A 22928-nucleotide genomic window follows, 5' to 3' on the forward strand; every position below is an offset into this window, starting at 1 on the left:
GAACACACAAAAGAGTTAAAATCACAAGACAATTTTATACAATGAAAGACATAAAAGATGAGTGTTAAAGAAACATTAGTTTTTCAAAAGATAATACCAAGTGTGAAATACACACAATAGCTACTATGGGCATACACATAAGAGATATCACTAATGAAATACTTAAAAAAGCATGTAATGAAATATGCAAAATTACAAAAACGAAGTCCAAAAACACATACAAGTCTAAGCATGGACAACACAAAGACATGAATGTACAATACAAATATAAAAGTGCATAAGCACAAGTCCACTATGAGATAATACAAAGAGCCAACAAAAGGCAACACAAGTAAAAAAAAAAATATATATATATATATATATATTTATTGAATATATATTTGAAAAACGTAACCTTAAGCAAATTTTGCAAAACAATTAATCATGGAATAACTCATGCAACTAAAGCATATACAATGCAAAATGCATAAAAATATTTCAACCAGAGTTACCGGAAGCGCCTAAGCGCATGGGGAAGCACGCTTCTCCAAAGCGCGTTTCGGAAGCGTAAAACATCGTGCTTCCGAAACGTGCAGGGAAACACACTTTTTTTGGGAAGTGTGCTTCCCAAAAATGGGAAGCGTGCTTCCCCCACGCTTCTCCATTTTTTTATTTTTTTTCGCTTCCACCTCGCTTCCGGTTCGCTTCCTAGGTCGCTTTCGAGACAGTTCGTAATTTTCTTCTAAGTCATCCCACGCTTCCCGCTTCCTAAAATTTTGAAAGTGCCTCGCTTCTCGCTCCTGCTTCCCATATCGCTTCCCGCTCTCGCTTCCTCGACTGGTAACTCTGATTTCAACAACCATTTCTCATAAAAGAGCAAATGAGTTTAGAAAAATTACGAAGAGATTTTAAAAATCTAATACATCATAATGGATGAATTTTGCAAATTAAAATACTAGTTTGACCGCCACACCTCCTAAGCCTTCAAATCTCAAACATCAAGTGTATCAGCGATTGGAACAGGAGCATAATCATCATGCCACTAAAAGGCCAAAGACACACACGAAGGTGTGTATAAACATCTCTTGCTTACATATAATGACACTTGAAAACAAGTGTATTAACGACTAGAACAAGAATATAATGCCAATGATGGGCTAAAATCACACATGAAGGCGTTAATAAACATCTCTTGTTTACATATAATGATAGTACAAAACAAGTGTATCAGTGATTAGATCAAGAATATAATGCCAATAATGGGCTAAAATCACACACAAAAGTGTGAGGAAACATCTCTTGTCTACGTATAATAATACTAAGTGCATCAACAACTAGATCAAGAGTATAAAAACAACAATGGGTTAAAATCACACAGGGAGGTGTGAATAAGCATATCTTGTATACATATAATGACACTTAGATAAGAGGCATAATAGTAGAAAACACAAAAGGTAAGAAAGCTTGTAATGAAAACACACTAATGTTATCAGTAAAATTATCAATTTTAACCATCTTTCGAAACACCATGGTTTAAAAAATAGATAGTCATCACCGATAAATAGAGTTACAATCATCTATAATAACAATGACCATACAACAAATGAGTTATACAACACACTCGGATCCAGAGATCAAACAAGTGTCAGTTAGAGCTAAACTATAAGTTGACAATCTAAACTGACATAAAACTAGGTGCACACAACTCACCCCAACATCTCTAAATAAAAAATAACAAGGCCAAGAGAAATGATGAATCATATAAAATTTTGTGATGAACACAACAAATGCCATAAGAAGGCAATAAATACTCACGGAAATCATTTTCCAAATAGGTGAGTTCATAAAAAGAACCGATTTGAAAAGACAAAGTTTCAAATAAAAAATCCAATAAAGAAGATGAAATCTTAGAATGAATGTAGTGCAATCATATGCTCAACAATACATCCCATGATAATTTTTACAATTTTTAATAAGAAAACAAGAATCATGCTTAATTCTTCAAAAATGAATTCATTCATAATGAACAATAAAATACGTAAAAAATAAATACATAAAAACCTCACTACAAAATGCACTCAAGAACACTAAAAAATATCTAGAACTACCCATCATTCACTCATGCACACACTTACTTATTTATAGAGAAGAAGGTAGAGAAGAGAGAAAAGGGGAGTACCCAACGGCTAGAAATCTAGCGGTGGGACCCTTTCCAACCGCTAGAAACAGTCAACCTAAGTTGACTATATTATAATTTATATATACAACTATATGTGTGTATATATATATATATATTATATTAAACTATATATATATATATATCCATCTTAACACAATGTTGTTTCCTTTTCCTTTTTCATATAAAGCTTCTTTAGTCTTGCAGTTTCCAGGTCTGAAGGTGCTGCTCCTAGGAAGCCAGATGAAGTAAGCCACGGAGATACAAGCATGCAGGAAAATAATTTTGTGAATACAGGCATGCCACGGAGGACTCATTCAACTGGAGATCACTCACGTGGACCTTTTAATGAACGGAGAGATTGGACGGATGATGGTAGGCCAAAAACATCTGAGATGGACTGGCCACAGCGAAGGAAGGATCAAGATTCTGAATGGGGAAATGATCCATCTGTCCCATTATCACATTACAATCATAAGTGGAACACTCAATCCATGGAGGATCCTCAACCAGATATTAGCCGAAATGTCACACCTGACCTTTTTGACAGAAGGGAAGCGGGTATGATGCTTGGTAGGGAAGAAGCTTTTCTTTTCAAAGAGAGGACAGCTGTTCAAAAACCACGTCTGCAAATTCCTCCAGAGGATCTGTCCCTTTATTATAAAGATCCTCAAGGTGAGATTCAAGGTCCATTTACAGGGAGTGATTTGATAGGATGGTTTGAAGCAGGATACTTTGATTTGGATCTAGAAGTTCGTTTGGCCAATTCTCTGGCCGATGTCCCATTCTCATCACTTGGAGACATCATGCCACACCTACGAACGCAGGTAGGGCCACCTCCGGGATTTGGTGTACAGAAACAAAGTGAGATTGTTGATGCCACAATTGGGAAGAAAAATGAGCAAAGAAACAGATATGAGTTGATAACTGAAACGGAGAATAGATTTTTGGAGTCATTAATGTCTGGAAGCATGAAAAATTCAAGAGAAACATTCACCCCACCAGAAGGTTTGTTCCTGTGGATCACTTATATCTATTAAAGCCACAGAGGTTCATGTACAAGAGCGTCTTATGATATTCATGGAATGGAAATGTTTTAATGCTGTGCTTTGTTTTTTCTTGTAGGCTCTCAAGGGTACCTTGGAAGTAACACTGGAGTTCTGCAGGCCATTGGAGCTGAAGGTGGAACTGATGTGAACTATCTATTGTCTCAGAGAATGGCATCAGATCGTCAGGGGCCTCTTCCAGGTAGATTCCCTTACTGGTCTGGAGATGATACAATTCCTGTGATGCGGAAGACAGAGGTTTTGGGAAATTCTTCTAGTTCACACTCAAACCTGCTTCCTCGGGTATCAGACGGATCTGTTCAGATGCCTAATAACTCACAGTTTGTGGACATATTGTCTGTCCTACAAGGGACTGCTGAAAAAACCTCAGCTTCTGCTGTCAATAGTGGGGCTGCCCCATGGTTAAATTACCCTGATACTAGATCAGGTGTTAATAATCTTCCAAGTGGACTGGATGTTCTTCAAGATAAGGTGGACGTGCATTATATGCAGAATTTCAGTTCACAACCCAGTTATGTTTTTCAGCAGCAGACGGTGCCTCCTCAGCATTTGTCATCTTTTTCACATGTGGCCACTCAACTTGTAGGTCATCCTTCCAGTATGGCCTCACAGGAAAAGCTTCTTTCTTCTGGGATTTCTCAGGATCCACAGATGTTAAGTACATTGCAGCAACAATATGTGCTCTCCCAACTTCAGATAAATCATCAGGTAGCATTGCCTAACCATTTATCGCTTTTGGATAAGCTTATATTACTTTCTCAACAACAGAAGCAAGAGCAACATCAAAAGTTGTTGCTGCAGCAGCAGCAACTTCTTCAGGTCCTGTCAGAGCATCAAAGTGAGCCGCAGTTTGGTGAATTGTCATATGGCCAACATTTTGCGGCTGTTTCACCAGGATATGCCTCTATAGATAATCGGATGCTCCAGCAACTTCAGGAACCATTTCCTGTTAATTCGCAGATTCAACAAACTATTGTTCAGAGCATACCCGCTTCACAAGAAACTCGTGTCACTGAGAACTTCAGTACTTCACTTGATGAATGTATTGCCAGGTTTTCAGGTTTGCCATCACAAATATCTTTGGAGGTTAACTCTGTTAATTCCGATGTTTCACCTGTGCCCTTACCACATCATCTTTGTGGGGATATTTTGCTTTTGGGAGGTCAAGGTACCTTTGCACAAGCTAGCCAGAAATCTGCATCTGTACCATCACTGGCTGTGGACGATACCTCTCCTGTTATGATCACATCACAGGCATTTGAGGCAATGAAAAAGTTACCAGATGAATTGTTACTTCAAAAGAATGATCAAGTTTTAGCTAGATCCCTTTCTGCTGTGGAACAGTCTCAAAATCTTCAATCAGATTATGTGTCTAAAGTTGATGAAAGCATTGCTGGGCTAAACTCTGCGTCTTCACAGGATGCTACATCACTTCCCACTTCTGACGTGATCGACAGGAGTGAGGGTTCTTTTTCTGAAAAAGGCAATGAGAAGGAAACCTTACCACTTGACGCTGTTAAAGAGTCAAACTTGACAAAAGACAAATCTCGTGCTGATGCTCCTGCTAAAGAAATCAAAAGTGCAGAAGGGCGTGAGGTGAAGAAAGCTTTGGAAAAGAAATCCAGAAAGCAAAAGAATTTGAAAGTGCAGTCCTCTTTAGATCAAGGAAAGGGGCCATCTAAGGCAATTCCTTCCCAGCAACTGAAGCAAGATGTTGAGGGGATGAGCATGGGGAACATTTCAATGTCCTCAAAAGAGATGTTAGATGCAAAACATGGGTCACTTCAAGCAGATGCTACTCCTATCCATCAATCCCCAGGTAATGGCTGGGGAGATTCTGCGGAGTCTGTTGGGGTTAAGGATACTACAAGAGAAGCGGAACCTGTGAAAGGTGATATTCAGACATATTCTAGCCATTGCTCTTGGAAACCTGCACCTGGCCTGAAGCCAAAGTCCCTGCTAGAAATTCAGCAAGAGGAACAACAAAGGGCTTTAGCTGAAAAGGTTCTTGAAGTTGCAACATCTGCAAATCCTTCAAGTTTTTCATCAGTTACAGCCTGGGCTGGTGTTCTTGGTAACTCAGATGCTAAAATAACTAGAGACAATAAACAAGAGGGAGCCATGGGGAACTCTATGGCTGCTTCACATTCTAAGAGCAAGAAAAGCCAGTTACATGACTTGTTAGCTGAAGAAGTCTTGGCCAAGACTGCTGAGAGAGAACTAGATATTTCTAATCATGTTGAAAGAGGCTCTGGTTTGCCACTAACACAGCTTGAAGAAGTAACTTATTCTAACAATATCAATGACTTTGTTGAGGCAAAGGATACCAAGAAGAATCGTAAAAAGGCAACAAAATCCAAGGGCACAGGCACAAAGACACTATCTTCTGCTGTTGCTCCTGATCCACCTATTGCATCCATTCCGAATGACAAAGGTAAAAGTTCACGCCAAATGCAACAAGAAAAGGAAGTCTTGCCTGCTCCACCATCTGGCCCTTCATTAGGGGATTTTGTTCTATGGAAGGGGGATCAGACGAACTCTGCTCCTGCTCCTGCTCCTGCCTGGTGTAATGATGCAGAAAAAATCTGCAAACCCACATCGTTAAGAGAAATCCAGAAAGAGCAAGAGAAAAACACCGTTTCTGCTCAGCACCAAATTCAAATTTCCGCACCAAAAGTCCAAGCAAATAGGAATGCTCGACATAGTAGTTCGTCATTTCAAATATCTGGATTGTCACCATCAAAAGAAGCATCACCTATCCCAATCAATTCAGTTGCTTCTGCTCATTCAAGATCATGGGTTGAAGATGATCTGTTTTGGGGTCCCTTGGAGCAGTCAAAACAAGAAGCTAAGCAGTAAGTTCACTTCCCTAATTTTTGGAATGATAATGTGCATTGTTTCTGTTTGACATGGAGCACAAACCATATAGTTGCTTATTCTGATAATGGATTTTAAACAATCTCTCTGGGCCAGGTTCAAGCTTTAGCTTGTTTAACCAACCAAACTGTACACTGGGTGTGATACTTGTTTATGAAAGTGAGCTGCACCCAATCTTCTTTCATGATCTCTACTAGGTTTCTTATTTTTTTGAATGACAAACCGTTTTTTCATACTCCCTGGTGTCAAGGTCTAGTTCATCTTCCCATCACCCTTCCAAGTAGATGATGAGGCCTAGCTCCACAAACTATTGGTTACTGTCCGGTTGCCAAGATAGTAGTCAGCAATAAACTTCAGATTCTACATTAGACTTGTTTTTAGATGTTATATGTTACACTTCATGTGTAACAGTTCATGTGTCATATACGGGGTGCTGTCAGATGTGAGCACGTTCAGTCGTTCACCAAAACTTATACCCTTAACAAATTTGAAAATGATTTGGTGATTTTGATGTCATCAACATGGATATTTCGGTAAATTTATAAATTAAATAACACATCTATTAGTTGTCTTTTGGGGACGCACAAATCTTTTTAAAATGTGTTTCATTTATATAATCATTAAAGTGCTCATGGTGATGACATTATTCCATCAAAACCAATGAGTTTTTTCTTTTTAAATATTTATTAAGGTATAAATTTGTGGCAAACTTGTTGCTTTATGGAAGTCCGTGGAAGTTAATCGCTCCCATTTCTATATGCATGTATACATAAGTGGGTGCATGCGTTTGAAGCCTTTAAGATTGTGTATATCTTGCATATGCACTTCTATACCCAGCAAATAAATGAAAAGAACTGTGTTTATGAAAAACCATTAGAAAAGAATGCACCTTTATTTAGAAACTGGATTTAGATGCACACATGATGGTTCAATATATTTTTTTGGGAAATTTTTAAAATAGCACCTAAACAATGGGTAATAATTAAAAAGCACACCTAAGGATTTCAGATTGTTGAAAACAATCCTAACCTTTCTTCTAGTAATAAAAAACAGACTGGTTAGTAGATTACCTTGGGTTAATATTATCTCAGCTATGGTTAAGATGTCAAATTTATATTTTCACCCTGTTTTATTCAAAATCTCTCTCTCTCTCTCTACCCAGTGCTCTTGTTGCAGCAAGCAATGGCTGCCACCTAGTCTCTCTCCACTCTGCCTGTTATTGAAGTCCCTTAATCGCTACTATGTTTATATAATAAAAGAATGGAAAAAACAAATGTGGGCATCATAGAAGGTAAAAAGAAGAATAAAATGGAGAATGATGGGTGGTTGTGGGAGACGTGAGAGAATGTAATATGCATGAGCAATGGCAAGAAAAAGAATGAGCTGTTGGGGGTGGTGGTGGCATATAGATGAAAGAAGAAGTTGTAATGAGATAAAGAGGAAAGCAAATCATAATGTGCACAAGCACAAGAACAAGTCCTACACGGGACAATACAAATGCCAAAGGCAACATACAAGCATTCAAGTGCATGCAATGGCTACACGAAGCCTAAATGTGAACAAGCACAAGTCCATAAAGGAACTAATAACAAGCCAATCAATGGCAAACACATAAAGAACACAAGAGGCACTAATGGGCATACACAAAGAATACAAAAAACATAAAAAATAAGTCATTTATTGAGATAGAATGCTTAGTAAAAGCATCAATTTACAAGAGGGGGAACACCCCTATTTATACACAACACAAGCAATATAGAGCCATTGGGACCTCTCCAACATCTAGAGATAGAGCCGCGGGGGAGGTCCCAACAAATCTATGGGCCTTTTACTTAAATGCCCTCAACCCTAAACATAATTGCTAAGTTATAAAAATAAAAGAGAAAAATACAAAAAACAATTTTGCCCCTAATGGGCACAGCCTATTACAATACTGTAAAAAGACTGAAATACCCCTAATGGGTATTTTCTATTACAACATCATAAATACTAAATATATATACATATATATATATACATATATATATGAATATATATGTATATGTACAATGTAAATTATATATATCTATATATATATCTATATCTATATATATCTATATATATATATATATCTATATCTATATCTATATATATATTACAACTTAACACTCCCCCGTCAAACTTATGATTGGATAATTTGACAAGAAGTGAAAGCGGGGATGATCCAAGTCTTCGTTGATAATTTTCACTAAATGCCTTCATCGACTATCTCCATCTTCATGATATGATACATCAAAAACAAAATTTCTTTCTTAACTCATATCATCTTTAATAACGTGCAAAGAGAACAAAAAACAAAGGTTTCAACTACACAGGAAGATATCCTAACTAAATAGTTTAAAGAGGAAACATTTTAACATAATAGTTAAAAAATGGTTATAGATTATATGTATGTAGCTTCAAAACAAATATATTTTGAACATAGTCACTTGTATCATTAAAGGTAATTTCTCAGCTTGGGTATTTCTCAAAGAGATTTTCAAAAGTGGATAAATCTCGGGAGTTTAAAAAATTGGAAAAATATAAATAACAACAAAAAAACTAAGAAAATAATAAGTTTTACATTATTTTTCTTTCAAAAATATAAGGAAACATGTTTTAAATGTTTTGAAATACAAAAGAATAAAAAATAGGAAATGCAAACTTAAAATAAAAAAGAGTTTTTTCCAAAAAATAACACAATAATATCCTGATATTTTGTCTGCTATATTTAGAAAATATCGTGATATATTCCCGATATTATTGGCTACCTTGAAATAGCCGATAATGTTGCGATATTTTCAATATATCGGCGATACCAGTGACAATGATTTTGAATAACACATTAAAGTAGAAGATATATATATATATATATATATATATATATATATATATATATATATATATATATATATATATATATATATATATATATATCAGAGAGGATGGTTAAGTACGCCAACAAAACATAAAGGGACTATAAACTGAACAACAAAACATAAAGGGACTATAAACTGAACAATTCTGAAAGCGAGTAAGATAAACACTTTAAGCAATGATTTAAAAATTTTAGAAACGTTAGCAATAATTCAAGCGAGGTGCAATAGCCATTAAAATAGACACAGAGAATATACTTCAAAACAATTTTAAAGAATTTCTCGTTTAGATAATCATAACCATAAAAACAGTATATTTTTCAAGAAAACATAAATAATGGACGTAGATTAGACATAAAATTTCAATAAAATATAAACAATTATGCAATAAGTCCCAAGGGCTTGAGTATTTCAAATAAGATATAACTCATCAATCAAAACACAAGTATATTAAATATAAGAACTCAAAGGAGCTCACAAAAAAGAAGAATTAATTAAATTAATCAAAAAATGCAAGATAACCCACATGAAACAAATCTAAATATCTTCAACATATATATGCAACATGCAATTAAAGCATATTTAATGCATATAATAATGCATGATAAGCCAATAGGGTTCATACACAAGAGGCAAAAGAGTCACTGACACAACCCAAATATGGGTTCAAGCATAAAAGCCACCTATGTCACATAGGTGCAGGTGTTGATGCGGGTGCGGATGCAATGATGCAGTACTTTAAAAAAACTTGGTTGCGAGGGTGCGGAGCCGGTATATATAAATATAATTTGTAATTGTTTTAAGTTAACACTAATAAAATAAAAACAACCATCTGTTGGCTTGTGTTCGGTTCTGCTGAACCTAGGTTTGGGTTTAGGTTCTACTAAACCAGGGCCCATGCTTAGGTTTAGCAGAACCGAACCCAGGAGCCTAACCCAATAGGCCTGGGTTCAGCCCTTGCGCCAACTAGGGGATGAGTAGGAAGAATAAGAAAGAGATGAGGATGGGAAGGAAGAAAAAAGAGAGGAGGAGGCGGAGGGAGGATGAGAAGAAAAAGAAAAAATAGAGGAGAAGGAAAAAGAAGAAAGACAAGGAGGAGGAGAAGAAGAAGAAAGAGATGAGAAAGTGGTGGAGGAAGAAGAGGAGGAACAAAGAGAGAGAGAGACATACCTAAGTCGTCTTCGTCGCCGTTGCCATTGTTGGAAGAGGAGGAGAGGAGTTGGGGAGGGGGGCCCTTTGTCGTTGCCGTCACCATCGTCGAAACAAGAGTCGAGGAGGGGGAGGAGTCAGAGTCGAGGAGGAGGAGGGGGGTGACACGATTGTTCCCTAAATCCCCCAACCCATTTTTTTGTTTTTAAATTTGGACCAAAATAGACTCAATTAAAGTTGACAAAATCTATTTTGGTCAAATATAACCTCGGGTGCGGGTTGATCACACCCAGGGGTATTTGAGTGCATCGGGTGCCGCACCCACACTTGCATCGTGTTGCATCGATGTAGGTGCGACGACCCTTTTAAAGATTCCGTGTGACATAGAAATCCACTAAGGACCAAGCAGACACACATAAAAAATAATAATTTTATTAAGGAGAGAATTCACACTAAATGCATGAAAATTTTTCAATGAATAACCATTTTCCATACAAGGGAAAACGAATAGTGGAAAAAATTAAAAAACACATGGAGAGATTTTAAATATGCCATATACAACAAATCATAACAAAATAAATGATATTTGTAAATCTCAACACTAGTTTGCTCACCACAAACAATCACCTCTTTGACCTCTAACTCAAAATCCTCAACATTCGAGTATATCAGCGCGTAGGAAAAGTGATCAAACACAAATGTCATCAATAACCAAACCAGTGACCATATGTAAGATCCACAAATTTTCAGTAAAATTCTGAATAAAAATAAGAGGTAGTTTTATGTAAATTTATTGTATTAACCTGGAATGCGAAACAAAAGAATTTCGCAGAGCCAATTATACTTAGGATGTATATATCCTAAGGGATATACACACAAATAGTCATAGAGCCATATCTCACTCCTTGGGCAAAATTGGAGAATTTTGTAGAGCCAATTCTTTTCGTCTTGTCGAGATGAAGAGAATGATATACTAACTTTTTTTTGCGAAAAGTATTAACGAAACCCCGAAAATGCACGGGGTTCACAAAAATGTGGTGGGGCTTGAAAAGAAGTTGTCATTCGGTCTTGGACTTAATTTATGTATATACAGGACCCGACCCGATCCATGTACTGAACCGGGTCAAGATCCAGTTAGTATGTAATGTAATTTACGATACTACTAAAGGGTATTTTTGTACCCTAAAATTGTGTAATCAATATATTATTAATGCATTGATAGACACAGCTGCTCTCTGACGTCTTTTCTTCCTGGAGACGCCTCTTTCATTATTTTGTTTCTTCTCTTCCTGCACAGCTCATCGTGAAGACTCCTTGTTTAGCATGGTATCATAGCCACGTGACTTCTGGGTGTGAAGAGCTGCTCTCACTTCATTTTTGTCAACGTGAACAGTCGACTTCCTCTTCTCGACGACATGTTATTCTTCTTTTCATCTTTTTCATCTTTCTGGTCAAGTTATTATTTCTCTTCCACCCCTTCCATCGCAGATCTGAATCATATTCAGTCTGCTAACTGTTATCACCTACTGGATTCTGTTTCTAATCATTTTCCCTTTTGCGCAAAGGTCAAAGTCGAGTCTTCCCTTTTTACGCGATCTGCCTAATCACATAAACCTGGTCCTTCTCCTCGTGTTTTACTTCCTAACTCTCCACGTGATTAGTTTAGGCACGTGAATCTGATTCTCTTTCTCCTGTATCACGCAAAAGCCGAGCTTCTCTTTCTATTTCTTCATTCTTTATTCGTGCTGGTTATTTGTTCTTTTTCGTTTCCCCTGTCCACATTAGCTTTTTTTTTTATTGTTTGCCTCACATAACTGAACATTATTTAAGCCGAGCTTCTCTTTCTATTTCTTCATTCTTTATTCCTGCTGGTTATTTGTTCTTTTTCGTTTCCTCTATCCACATTAGCTTTTTATTGTTTGCCTCACATAACTGAACATTATTTCAGATCTACTGTGTGTCTTACACAGTTCTGAAACAGTATATTCGATCCTCTATTTTGGTTTCTATCTGAATTGTAATGAAATATGCGGAAAAGAAATGTATGTCCTACAATGGACATTCACACATAGAAATCAAAGAACAAGTCCAAAAGAGGACATACACAAAAGCCAATAATGGCTAGAAAGCATAAAATCTTATAAATGCACAAAAGGGCTTGAAGAAGCCACCCATTACAAAGGGGGAGACCCCACTTATTTATAGGCAAGAGAGGAGTGAGGGAGAGTTAGAGAAAAGCAAGAGAGAGGGACCATTGGGAGTCCCAACAAGGAGTCGTTGGGCTCCCAACGGTCACAATTGTGACCGTTGGGGGCCCAACGACTCTTTGTTGGGGCCCCCAATGGCTGTGCATTAAATGCACAAAAAGAAATAAAAAAAAGACAAAAAAGAAAAAGGAAAAAAGAAGAAAAGGAAAAAGTCTAAAATGCCCCTATTGGGCGAGATTACAAAACTACCCCTTATCGGGTAGTGAATGAGAACTATATTATATATATATATATAAATATAGGTATTACATATATTTTAACACCCTCCCTCAAGCTTTACGGGGATACAACGGAAAGCTTGTTGAGAAGAAACATGAAACGAGGAGCAGCAAGAGCTTTGGTGAAAAAGTCCGCCAACTGGTACTCGGATGTGACATAGGGCAGTGCTATGGTTCCTTTTAGGTATTCATCTCGAACATAGTGGCAATCCATCTCAATGTGTTTAGTACGCTCGTGGAAGGTGTGGTTTCTTGCAATATAGATAGCACTCTTGTTATCGCAACATATCTTCGAAGGAATTGAGATGACGATGCCCATATCACAGAGGAGACTTCTAAGCCACACAAGCTCCATGGTTGTAGTGGCCATTGCACGATATTCCGCTTCAGTTGAGGACAATGATACTTTATGCTGCTTCTTGCATCTCCAAGAAATCATAGTCACCTAGGAAAACACAAAAACCAGTGGTTGAGACTCTATCATTGGGATTTCCTCCCCAATCAGCATCTGTATAAGCAATTAAATCAAGGGATGATGAAGAGGAAAGAAAAACTCCCTTAGTTATGGTGTTTTTAATATATCTGACAATTCTTAAGACTGCACTCATGTGCACAGTTGTAGGTGCATGTTGAAACTGACTGACGGAGTGAACTGCATGAGCTATGTCTGGCCGAGTGATAGATAAGTATGTCAGAGACCCAACGAGTTGACGGTAGGGAGTAGGATTCTCAAGAAGTGTCCCATCTTCCAGTCTCAGCTTTGCATTGATAACCTCAGGGGTTTCTGTCTTCTTATCATCCGAAATTCCAGACTTGGCACAGATGTCAGCAGCAAGTTTCATCTGAGAGAGGATGTACCCTCGAGGTGAATATGCAACTTCAATACCTAGAAAATATCTTAAGAAACCAAGGTCAGACATGTCAAAATTTTCTTTTAAAATTTTCTTAATATCATGGATTCCTTGCTCATCACTTCCAGTGATGATCATATCATCAACATATATTAGTAGAATAACTACAGAGGACCCTGCACTTTTCACAAATAACGCAGTGTCAGTATAACATGAACGAAAATTTAAGCTAGTCATTACAGTACTAAATCTGTCATGCCAAGCTTTCGGAGCTTGTTTTAACCCATATAGTGCCTTTTTTAGTTTAAGAATTTTGTTTTCACCAATAGATACTCCTGGTGGAGGATCCATATAGACCTCTTCACTTAGTTCGCCATTAAGAAATGCGTTCTTAACATCCAATTGATAGATAGGCCATTTTTTAACGGATGCAACCGCAATAAGAGTCCTAACACTAGTCATTCTAGCTACGGGAGCAAAGGTTTCTTCATAGTCTATTCCGTACTCTTGAGCATATCCTTTGGCTACCAACCTAGCTTTATAACGTTCTAATGACCCATCACTTTTAGTTTTAATTTTGAAGACCCATCTACATCCAATAGACTTCTTTCCAGTGAGTAATGAGGTTATTTCCCAAGTTTTAGCCTTTTCAAGGGCACTAAGTTCAAGTTTCATGGCTTCAACCCATGGAGGAATGTTTTTGGCTTCATTATAGTGTGATGGTTCATGATAAGAGTGTAATGCAATTAGGCATGCCCTATATTTAGGTGTTAGGGACTCATAGGAAACAAACCTATTAGGAGGATTGGAGATCCGGCTAGATCTCCTTAAAGAGGTTTCTTCTATGTTGGAATTTTGAGAATATTTTTCTAAAGCGCTAATGGGAGTTTCTTGACCACGCCTAGCATAGGTTTGAATGGACCTATTTTCAACATCATTACTTGCATTTTCAACATTACTAAGAGGAGTATCCTCTAAATCATTAGGAACATCCTCTTCGTGAGGAGTTACATCTTCTTGAGAGAGAAGATCAAATAAGAAAGCATATTCGCTTTCATCAATATCTTTATTTTTCTCAAAACCGTTCTCATTTTCTAAAAATGTTACATCTTTGGATACATATAGTTTGTTGCTTTTGGGATCGAAGCACCTAAAACCCTTTTGATTTTCTCCGTATCCTAAGAACACACATTCGATAGCCTTGGGAGATAACTTATCTCTTTTATGTGTAAGGACAAAGCACTTACACCCAAAAATTCTTAACCTATTAAAATCGGGTGTTCTTTCAAAAAGTTTTTCATATGGAGATATATTTTGTAGGGATGAGAATATCATTCTATTTATCAAATAAGTGGAGGTTAAGGCGGCTTCGGCCCAATAGCATTTTGGAATTTCTTTGGAAATAAGAAGAGTCCTAGTGGTTTCCAAGATGTGTCTATGCTTTCTTTCGGCTAGACCGTTTTGTTGGGGAGTCCTAGGACATGACCTTTGATGACAAATTCCATTGGTTTCCAAATATTCTTGAAATTCATTTGATAGATATTCTCCACCGAAGTCGGATCGAAGAATGGAGATATTAGTTGAAAATTGATTTTTGACAATCATATGAAATTTTTTAAAGAAGTTAAAAACTTCGGATTTTAGATTGAGAAAATAGATCCACACATATCGAGTGAAATCATCAATGAAAGTAACATAATATGAGTATCCTCCTTTTGATATGACCGGAGAAGGACCCCAAACATCCGAATGAACTAATTCAAAGGGTCTTTTTGACACAAATGTTCTCTTTGGAAATGGGGTGGATTTCATTTTTCCAAAAATACAACTCTTGCAAACAAAATGTTTCTCATTACAAAATTTCTTTCCAAAGGGAAAGGAGTACATTTTTGAGAAGCTTGGATGTCCAAGTCTTTGATGCCATGTTTCTATATTTTTATCTTGGACATGATTACAAAATAAGTTAGTAGGAAGTTTCAAGTGGGTCATGTAGTAGAGATCTCCCCTCCTATGGCCTTGCCCAATCCGCTTCCCGGACTGGAGATCCTGTATAGAACAATCCTTGGTTGAGAAGGAGATTTCACATCCATGATCACATATTTGGGAAACCGATAAAAGATTTAAATTAAGTTGAGGTACTACTCTTACATTTGGCACAAAAAAATCTTTTGAAAAATCTAAGGTTCAAAAACTTTTAACTTGTAAAGAGGTACCATCGGCGGTGGAAACAAAGGAATTTTTGGAGTTGCTACATACATTGGATAGTCCATTTTCAATAGGGGTCATATGAAAAGATGCTCCAGAGTCAAGGATCCAAGAAGGCGTACCTGGAGGAGAAGAAGAGGCAATGGCGGCTCCCGAAGTTGATGGCGACTTGAGTAGAATTTGTAGTGCTTCGGATAGTTGAGCAAGGGAGAAGGACTCTTTCCCTTTCATTGTCTCCTCCTTCTTTTGTGGGATTTCTTCAATAATAGCAACTTTACCTTTTGGAGGTTCATTTATCTTTGGACAATTAGGTCTTATATGACCCGGTTCTTGACAATGATGGCAAATGGCTTTCCTATAATTGCCATTATAGTTATTTTGCCTCCCAAAGTGTGGAGGCTTATATGCTTTCATATGATTGTCGGGTTTAGACACGGCAAGAACTTCATCTCCTCCTTTAATCATGCCAAGACGTGTTTCTTCTTGGCATATTTCGGCTATGGCATCTTCCAATGGAAGTGGTTTGGATCTATGAAGGAGGGAGGACCTAACTTGTTCATATTCGGGCCTAAGCCCATGTAAAAATTGGAAAAAATGTTCTTTCTCCATTTGTTCTCTCCTCATTTCAACATCTTCACTTGATACCCATTTGGGTTCAAGAAGGGATAGCTCATCCCACAAAGGGCCAAGAGTGCTATAGTAATCTCTTACACTCATTTCACCTTGCTTAATGGTACGAATTTTTTCTTGGATGAAGAATTGACGAGCAAGGTCTTTTTGGGTATACATACCTTTCATAAAGAACCATGCTTCATTTGCTAGGCGGAATTTAGCAATGTTGGCGCAAATCTTTAACTCCACGTTGTTCATGAACCATGCAAGAATTTTTGCATGCTTACTTTCCCAATCTTCTACCTTGGATTGGTGATCTTCAATAGCTTTCATGCGAGCATTTCCTTCTAGAGCTTTTTCTTGATCACCATCAATTTTCGTAAGTTGAAGTTGAGGTTCCCTAATGGTGCCCATAACGTATCCCCAAAGCTTTTTACTTTTGAGGTTGTTCTCCATGGCGGCGGCCCACATCATGTAGTTAGTACCATTGAGCTTGAAGGAGAGATCAATCTTTTGTTCTCCTTCCATTATATAATCAAGAATGGAGGACAAACAAAGAGAGATAAAACAAGACAACTAGCAATATGAATCAAGAGCACAACCAAGGCTCTGATACCATGTAATGAAATATGCGGAAAAGAAATGTATGTCCTACAATGGACATTCACACATAGAAATCAAAGAACAAGTCCAAAAGAGGACATACACAAAAGCCAATAATGGCTAGAAAGCATAAAATCTTATAAATGCACAAAAGGGCTTGAAGAAGCCACCCATTACAAAGGGGGAGACCCCACTTATTTATAGGCAAGAGAGGAGTGAGGGAGAGTTAGAGAAAAGCAAGAGAGAGGGACCATTGGGAGTCCCAACAAGGAGTCGTTGGGCTCCCAACGGTCACAATTGTGACCGTTGGGGGCCCAACGACTCTTTGTTGGGGCCCCCAATGGCTGTGCATTAAATGCACAAAAAGAAATAAAAAAAAGACAAAAAAGAAAAAGGAAAAAATAGAAAAAGAAAAAGGAAAAAAGAAGAAAAGGAAAAAGTCTAAAATGCCCCTATTGGGTGAGATTACAAAACTACCCCTTATCGGGTAGTGAATGAGAACTATATTATATATATATATATAAATATAGGTATTACATATATTTTAACATGAATATCATCTCATTTCTTGTCAAACCTTTACCCTCTGTCATAATTTTTTTTTCTTTCGTATCTCTGGGTTGATTTCTGTCACAACTCACTTTCTTCTCAAATGGATTCCCCCCATCCGCAGTCAGGCCTCTCCTCTAGCTTTCTTGGTCAACTAGTCTCTGAAAAACTGAATCATTCCAACTTCTTAACCTGGAAAAGACAGATTGTTCCGTTTATAAGGAGTCAGGACCTCTCCGGTCATCTGGATGGATCAGATCCACCTCCTCCAGAGTTCACTTCGCAGGAAAAGACGGACGATAAAGAGGTGCAATCTATTGTTTTGCTCAAGAATCCAGAGTATGTTGCTTGGATGAAAAGGGATCAATCGTTAGTGGCATACATCACTTCAACTCTCTCACAAGAGGTTCTTGTAGCCATTCCTGATGATTGTTCGGCCAAAGAACTGTGGGACAAGCTAGTTCAGACATATTCGCAGATCTTCCATGTCTATTATGGAATACCTGAACAAAATGAAAGGCATCACAAATCAGCTGGCTATTGTGGGGTGTCTCGTCAGTGAAAAGGATAAGGTACAACAAACTTTGAGTGGATTGGGGCCAGATTATCATGCTATGACGACGGCTTTATTATGTTTACCAGAACTTCCAAAATTTGAAGATCTTCGTGCCAAACTATTGCAATATGAAATGACTCTGAAAGGATCTTCTGAAGACATTCATGGACATTCATGAACTCAAGATGTGTTGGCCACATGAATGACTTATGGTAGAGGTAGAGGAAATTTCTTTCGAGGAAAGGGAAGTCAAGGGAGAAACTTTGGAGGTCGTGGTATACTTCCCACGCCCAATATACAAGGACAAAGGCCCGTTCCCACCTGTTTTCTATGTAATAAAGGGCATATTAAAGCAAATTGTTGGTTCAATTCTCAAAACAAAGGAAAAGCTCCACAAGCAGAGGCTAGGAGGGATGGAGAAGTAAAAGAGTTGCTGTTGGCAGCCTTGAATATGAAGCAAAATGATAATGACACTTGGTATGTCGACTCTGGAGCAGCGACTCATGTCACGGGTGATGCGGGTAAACTCTTGAATCTCACTCCTTATGTTGGTAAGAATAGCATAGTCACGGGAGATGGGTCTCATCATTCCATCTCACATATTGGAAATGCCATTATACCCATGTCCAAGTCCTCTCTTAATCTTCCAAATGTTATTCATGCTCCTAATATTCAGAAGAACATTGTTTCTGTCTCAAAACTTGTTGACGATATTAATGCTTCAGTTGAATTCACTCCCTCTTCTGTTTATGTTAAGGATCTTCGCACGAGGAAGACATTCGCTGAGGGAAAAAGATGGGGCAACATGTACATCTTTCAAGAAGATCCTTCCTCTGTTCATTCTGACTATTCATCCTTGAAGCCTCACCAACATTAATTTCTCGCTCCTTCTGAATTTGTGTTCGCCATTTCTGAATGTAATAAGCCAAGACTTTGGCATCGTCGTCTGGGTCATTGTGGTCGTCATTTTATTGAAAAACTTGTCTCGAATAATCTCATTCCTAAGTCCAGTCTGAGTTCAGAAGTCATTGATATAAAGTGTTCTAGTTGTCATTTATGTAAGAGTCGTGTTTTGCCATTCAATTCCATTAATAAGAGAGCTTCAAGTCCCTTTGAGGTCATATGTTCTAATGTCTGGGGTCCTGCCCCAATTGCTTCTCTTTCTGGCAGTAAATATTATCTCATTTTTGTTGATAGTTATTCACGTTATACTTGGATATTTTTCATGAAGCACAAATCAGAAGTTTTTGGATTGTTTCAGAAATTTCATTCCTTTGTTCAAAACCATTTCTCTATCAACATTCTCAATTTCCAATGTGATGGAGGAGGTGAATTCGTCTCTAGTGATTTTGTTAGTTTTCTTCAACATAATGGGATAAAGAGGAGAGTGTCTTGCCCACATACAACTCAACAAAATGGGATTGCTGAGAGGAAGCATCGACATATTGTTGAGAGTGCAATGAGCATGATGCACAGGATCCATCTTCCTATAGCACTATGGACTGAAGCTTTTCACTCCACAGTTCATGTGATAAACCGACTGCCCATGCCCATTTTAGAAAATAAGTCACCATATTTTTCTCTATTTGGCATACAACCCGATTACCATGAATTACGTGTGTTTGGGTCTATTTGCTATGTTCACATTGATAGCTCATTGAGACATAAGTTTCAAGACAAAGCCTTAAAGTGCAGGTTTATGGGATACACTGAAGACTACAAGGGGTGTAGGTGTTATGACCCATTGAGTAAACGCGTCAAAATATCGAGAAATATAGTTTTTGATGAAATGAATTTTGATGATCAGACGCCTCATTCAAGTCTCCATGTTGTTAACTCAAGTCCCAGTGTTGAGGTATGCTACCCATGGTTAAATTCAGAACTATTCTCCAGTGCTAAGGAAGATTGCCCAACAAACTGTAGTCAAAAGGAGACATATGAAGAATGAAGAATTAACAAATGCAACTCAAAGAGAAGAGATTGTCACACAAGACTTGGAGCCAACAAGGTATAAGGGTGTTGTATACACCCGGCGAGAGAAAGAGCCCTCATTCATTCCTTGTACAGATATGGGTCCTTCTGACCCTGCTCTACAAATGACGGATATCAGAAGATCCTCACGGATTCGACATCCGCTTGACAGGTGGGTAAGCTATAAAAATTTTTCATTGGATTTCCAGTTGTTCTTGACATCCATAAATAAAGAGAATGAGCCTCTCATGCTCTATCAAGCTGCAAGTTCTAGAAGATGGGTCGAAGCAATGAATGAAGAAATGGAAGCTTTGCATGAATGTGGGACATGGGAGATTGTGCCTAGACCACTAAATAGAAATGCCATTGGATCAAAATGGGTATACAAGATAAAGTATAAACCAGATGGAAGCATCGAAAGGTATAAAGCTAGACTTGTTGCCAAGGGATTCACACAAGAACAAGGACAAAACTTCGATGAAACTTTCAACCCTGTGGTTAAGATGGGAACCATTCGTATTGTGTTGAGTCTAGCCATTGTACATAGATGGACATTGAGCCAGTTAGATGTAAAAAATGCTTTTTTGCACGGGGTTTTAAAAGAGGAAGTCTACATGGAACAACCCACTGGGTATGCAGAACGAGACGCCAAGCAGTATGTATGCAAACTAAAAAGGGCACTCTATGGATTAAAACAAGCTTCTCGTTCTTGGTTCGAGAGTTTTTCACTAGAGATACCAAGGCATGGCTTTTCTCGGTCCTTTCTGGATCACTCGTTATTCATTTACAATGAACGAGATGTCACTACTCTACTATTGATATATGTAGATGATATCATCATCACAGGGAACTGCAAAAGTCACATTGAGGAGATAAAGAAGTTATTAAGTCAGAGATTCAAAATGAAAGATCTGGGGGGGAGCTGCGGTATTTTCTTGGGGTGGAAGTTGATAAAAGACGTGATACACTCACCCTTACTAAGCACAAATACACGCTGGGCATTCTCAATAGGGCAGGCATGACAGATTGTAAGCCATTAGCAACTCCAAGTGCCATTCATCAGAAACTGAGTTCTAAAGAAGGGGATATATATGGAGACCCCACTAAGTATCGTAGCATAGTTGACATGCTACAATACCTGACTTTTACTAGACCCGATATAGTGTATTCGGTTAATCAGGTGTCTCAATTTATGCATGAACCTCATAGGTCACATATGGAGGCAGTCAAACGAATACTTCGTTATCTGAAGGGTACAATTGGTGATGGGCTGGTATACAAGAAAAGTAGATTAGATCCAGGCGGCGGCCATGAGATCATCATTTATGCTGATGCTGATTGGGCGAGTGATCCAGATGAACGACGATCAGTATCTGGTTATTGCAGCATCATTGGATCGAACATGGTATCTTGGAGCAGTAGAAAACAAAAGGCGGTTGCTAGGTCAAGTACTGAGGCTGGATACAGATCGATGGCTGCCACTGCTGAAGCCACATGGATAAGGCATCTCCTAACGGAAATGGGAAAACCAATTGTTCGGTCACTGCTACTGTGTGACAATCAAAGTGCCATCAATATGTCTTTCAATCCCATTCATCATAGTCGAGCAAAGCATATTGAGATAGATTAACATTTTGTTAGGCAAAAAGTTGAAGAAAAGGAGATTGAGCCCATGTTTATGCGAACTGAAAAGCAAGTTGCTGATATCTTCACCAAAGGGCTGACAAAGGACAAATTTTGGTTTCTAAAAGGCAAGTTGTTCATGGTCCAGGACCATGCACAACTTGAGGGAGGCTGAAAAGAAGTTGTCATTGGGTCTTGGACTTAATTTATGTATGTACAGGACCCGACCCGATCCATGTACTGAACCGGGTCAAGATCCAGTTAGTATGTAATGTAATTTACGATAGTAAAGGGTATTTTTATACCCTAAAATTGTGTAATCAATATATTATTAATGCATTGATAGACGCAACTGTTCTCTGACGTCTTTTCTTCCTGGAGACGCCTCTTTCATTATTTTGTTTCTTCTCTTCCTGCACAGCTCATCGTGAAGACTCCTTGTTTAGCAGGGCTCACATAAATATCTCATGAAAATATCAAGTGAGTCCCTGAGGGATATGGATGCCATTATGTTACTTTAGCCTTAAGTTTGAATTTGGATCAGATGGGCTAGATGAATCTGATCCAACCTATACACATCCAAAATCCAAAGTTTTGCCTATAAATAGGAGACTCCCTTTAGAAAAATCATCCTCCCCTCTTTGTACTTTCTCTCTATATCCTCTCTCTTCCCTCTCTCCTCTTTCTTTCTCTTGGTTCTAGCCTAGACCAAGCCCACTTGAGATGAGCGTTGACCTGTCTAGCCTAGCCTAAGTCCACCTGGGTCAAGTCCACTTGACTTAGCATGTTAGCATTTCTCTCTCTTCCTTTGTTTTTGGATTTAACCTAGGTCAAACCCACTTGACCTAGACTGAGCCCACTTGAGGTGAGCTTGGACCCACCTGACCTAGACTGAACCTAGTTAAGTCAAGATCCCTTGGCCCTGACAGCTTGACCTCCTCTATCTTTTCCTTAACTAAGTTCAAACCATATGACCTAGTCTAGCTTACTTGAGGTAGGTTCGAACCTAGTTGGACCTCAACTAAGTTCAATCCATTTTTGGCCTATACCTCGTTGTTTCACCGCGTCGACAAGTTTCGCACAATACACTTTTGGTTGTGACCGTACCATATATAAGGACGTGCTGGCCACGACCTAGGAGCACCTCTAACATTGCACTAAGCCACCACTGCCAAATTTTGGTATGTTTGCACGCCATCCTCTCTCTTTCAAGTTATTTGGTGGATTAACTTTCGTGTACGGTGGGATTTTCCTTATCGTACACCTTTCTAAAATAATGTCTGGTCCTAATTCTTGGTTTACGCCCTTTAGGGCACCACACCACAAGTTTG

At 38.2% G+C, this 22928-nt stretch overlaps 1 protein-coding gene across 2 annotated transcripts in view; it reads left to right on the top strand.

The window, feature by feature from the left end:
- The window catches only part of LOC149838978 (protein ESSENTIAL FOR POTEXVIRUS ACCUMULATION 1-like), a 56161-nt gene that overhangs the window by 11681 nt on the left and 21552 nt on the right, over positions 1-22928 (top strand). For both annotated transcript variants that reach the window (XM_090006911.1, XM_090006912.1), the window contains 2 exons: positions 2363-3163; positions 3281-6077. In XM_090006911.1, the coding sequence (XP_089863037.1) occupies positions 2363-3163; positions 3281-6077 (3598 nt within the window). The remainder of the gene's footprint in view (positions 1-2362; positions 3164-3280; positions 6078-22928) is intronic.

The sequence above is a fragment of the Nuphar pumila genome, chromosome 5 (assembly GCF_984573655.1).
Source record: "Nuphar pumila chromosome 5, dmNupPumi1.hap1.1, whole genome shotgun sequence".
NCBI lineage: Eukaryota > Viridiplantae > Streptophyta > Magnoliopsida > Nymphaeales > Nymphaeaceae > Nuphar > Nuphar pumila.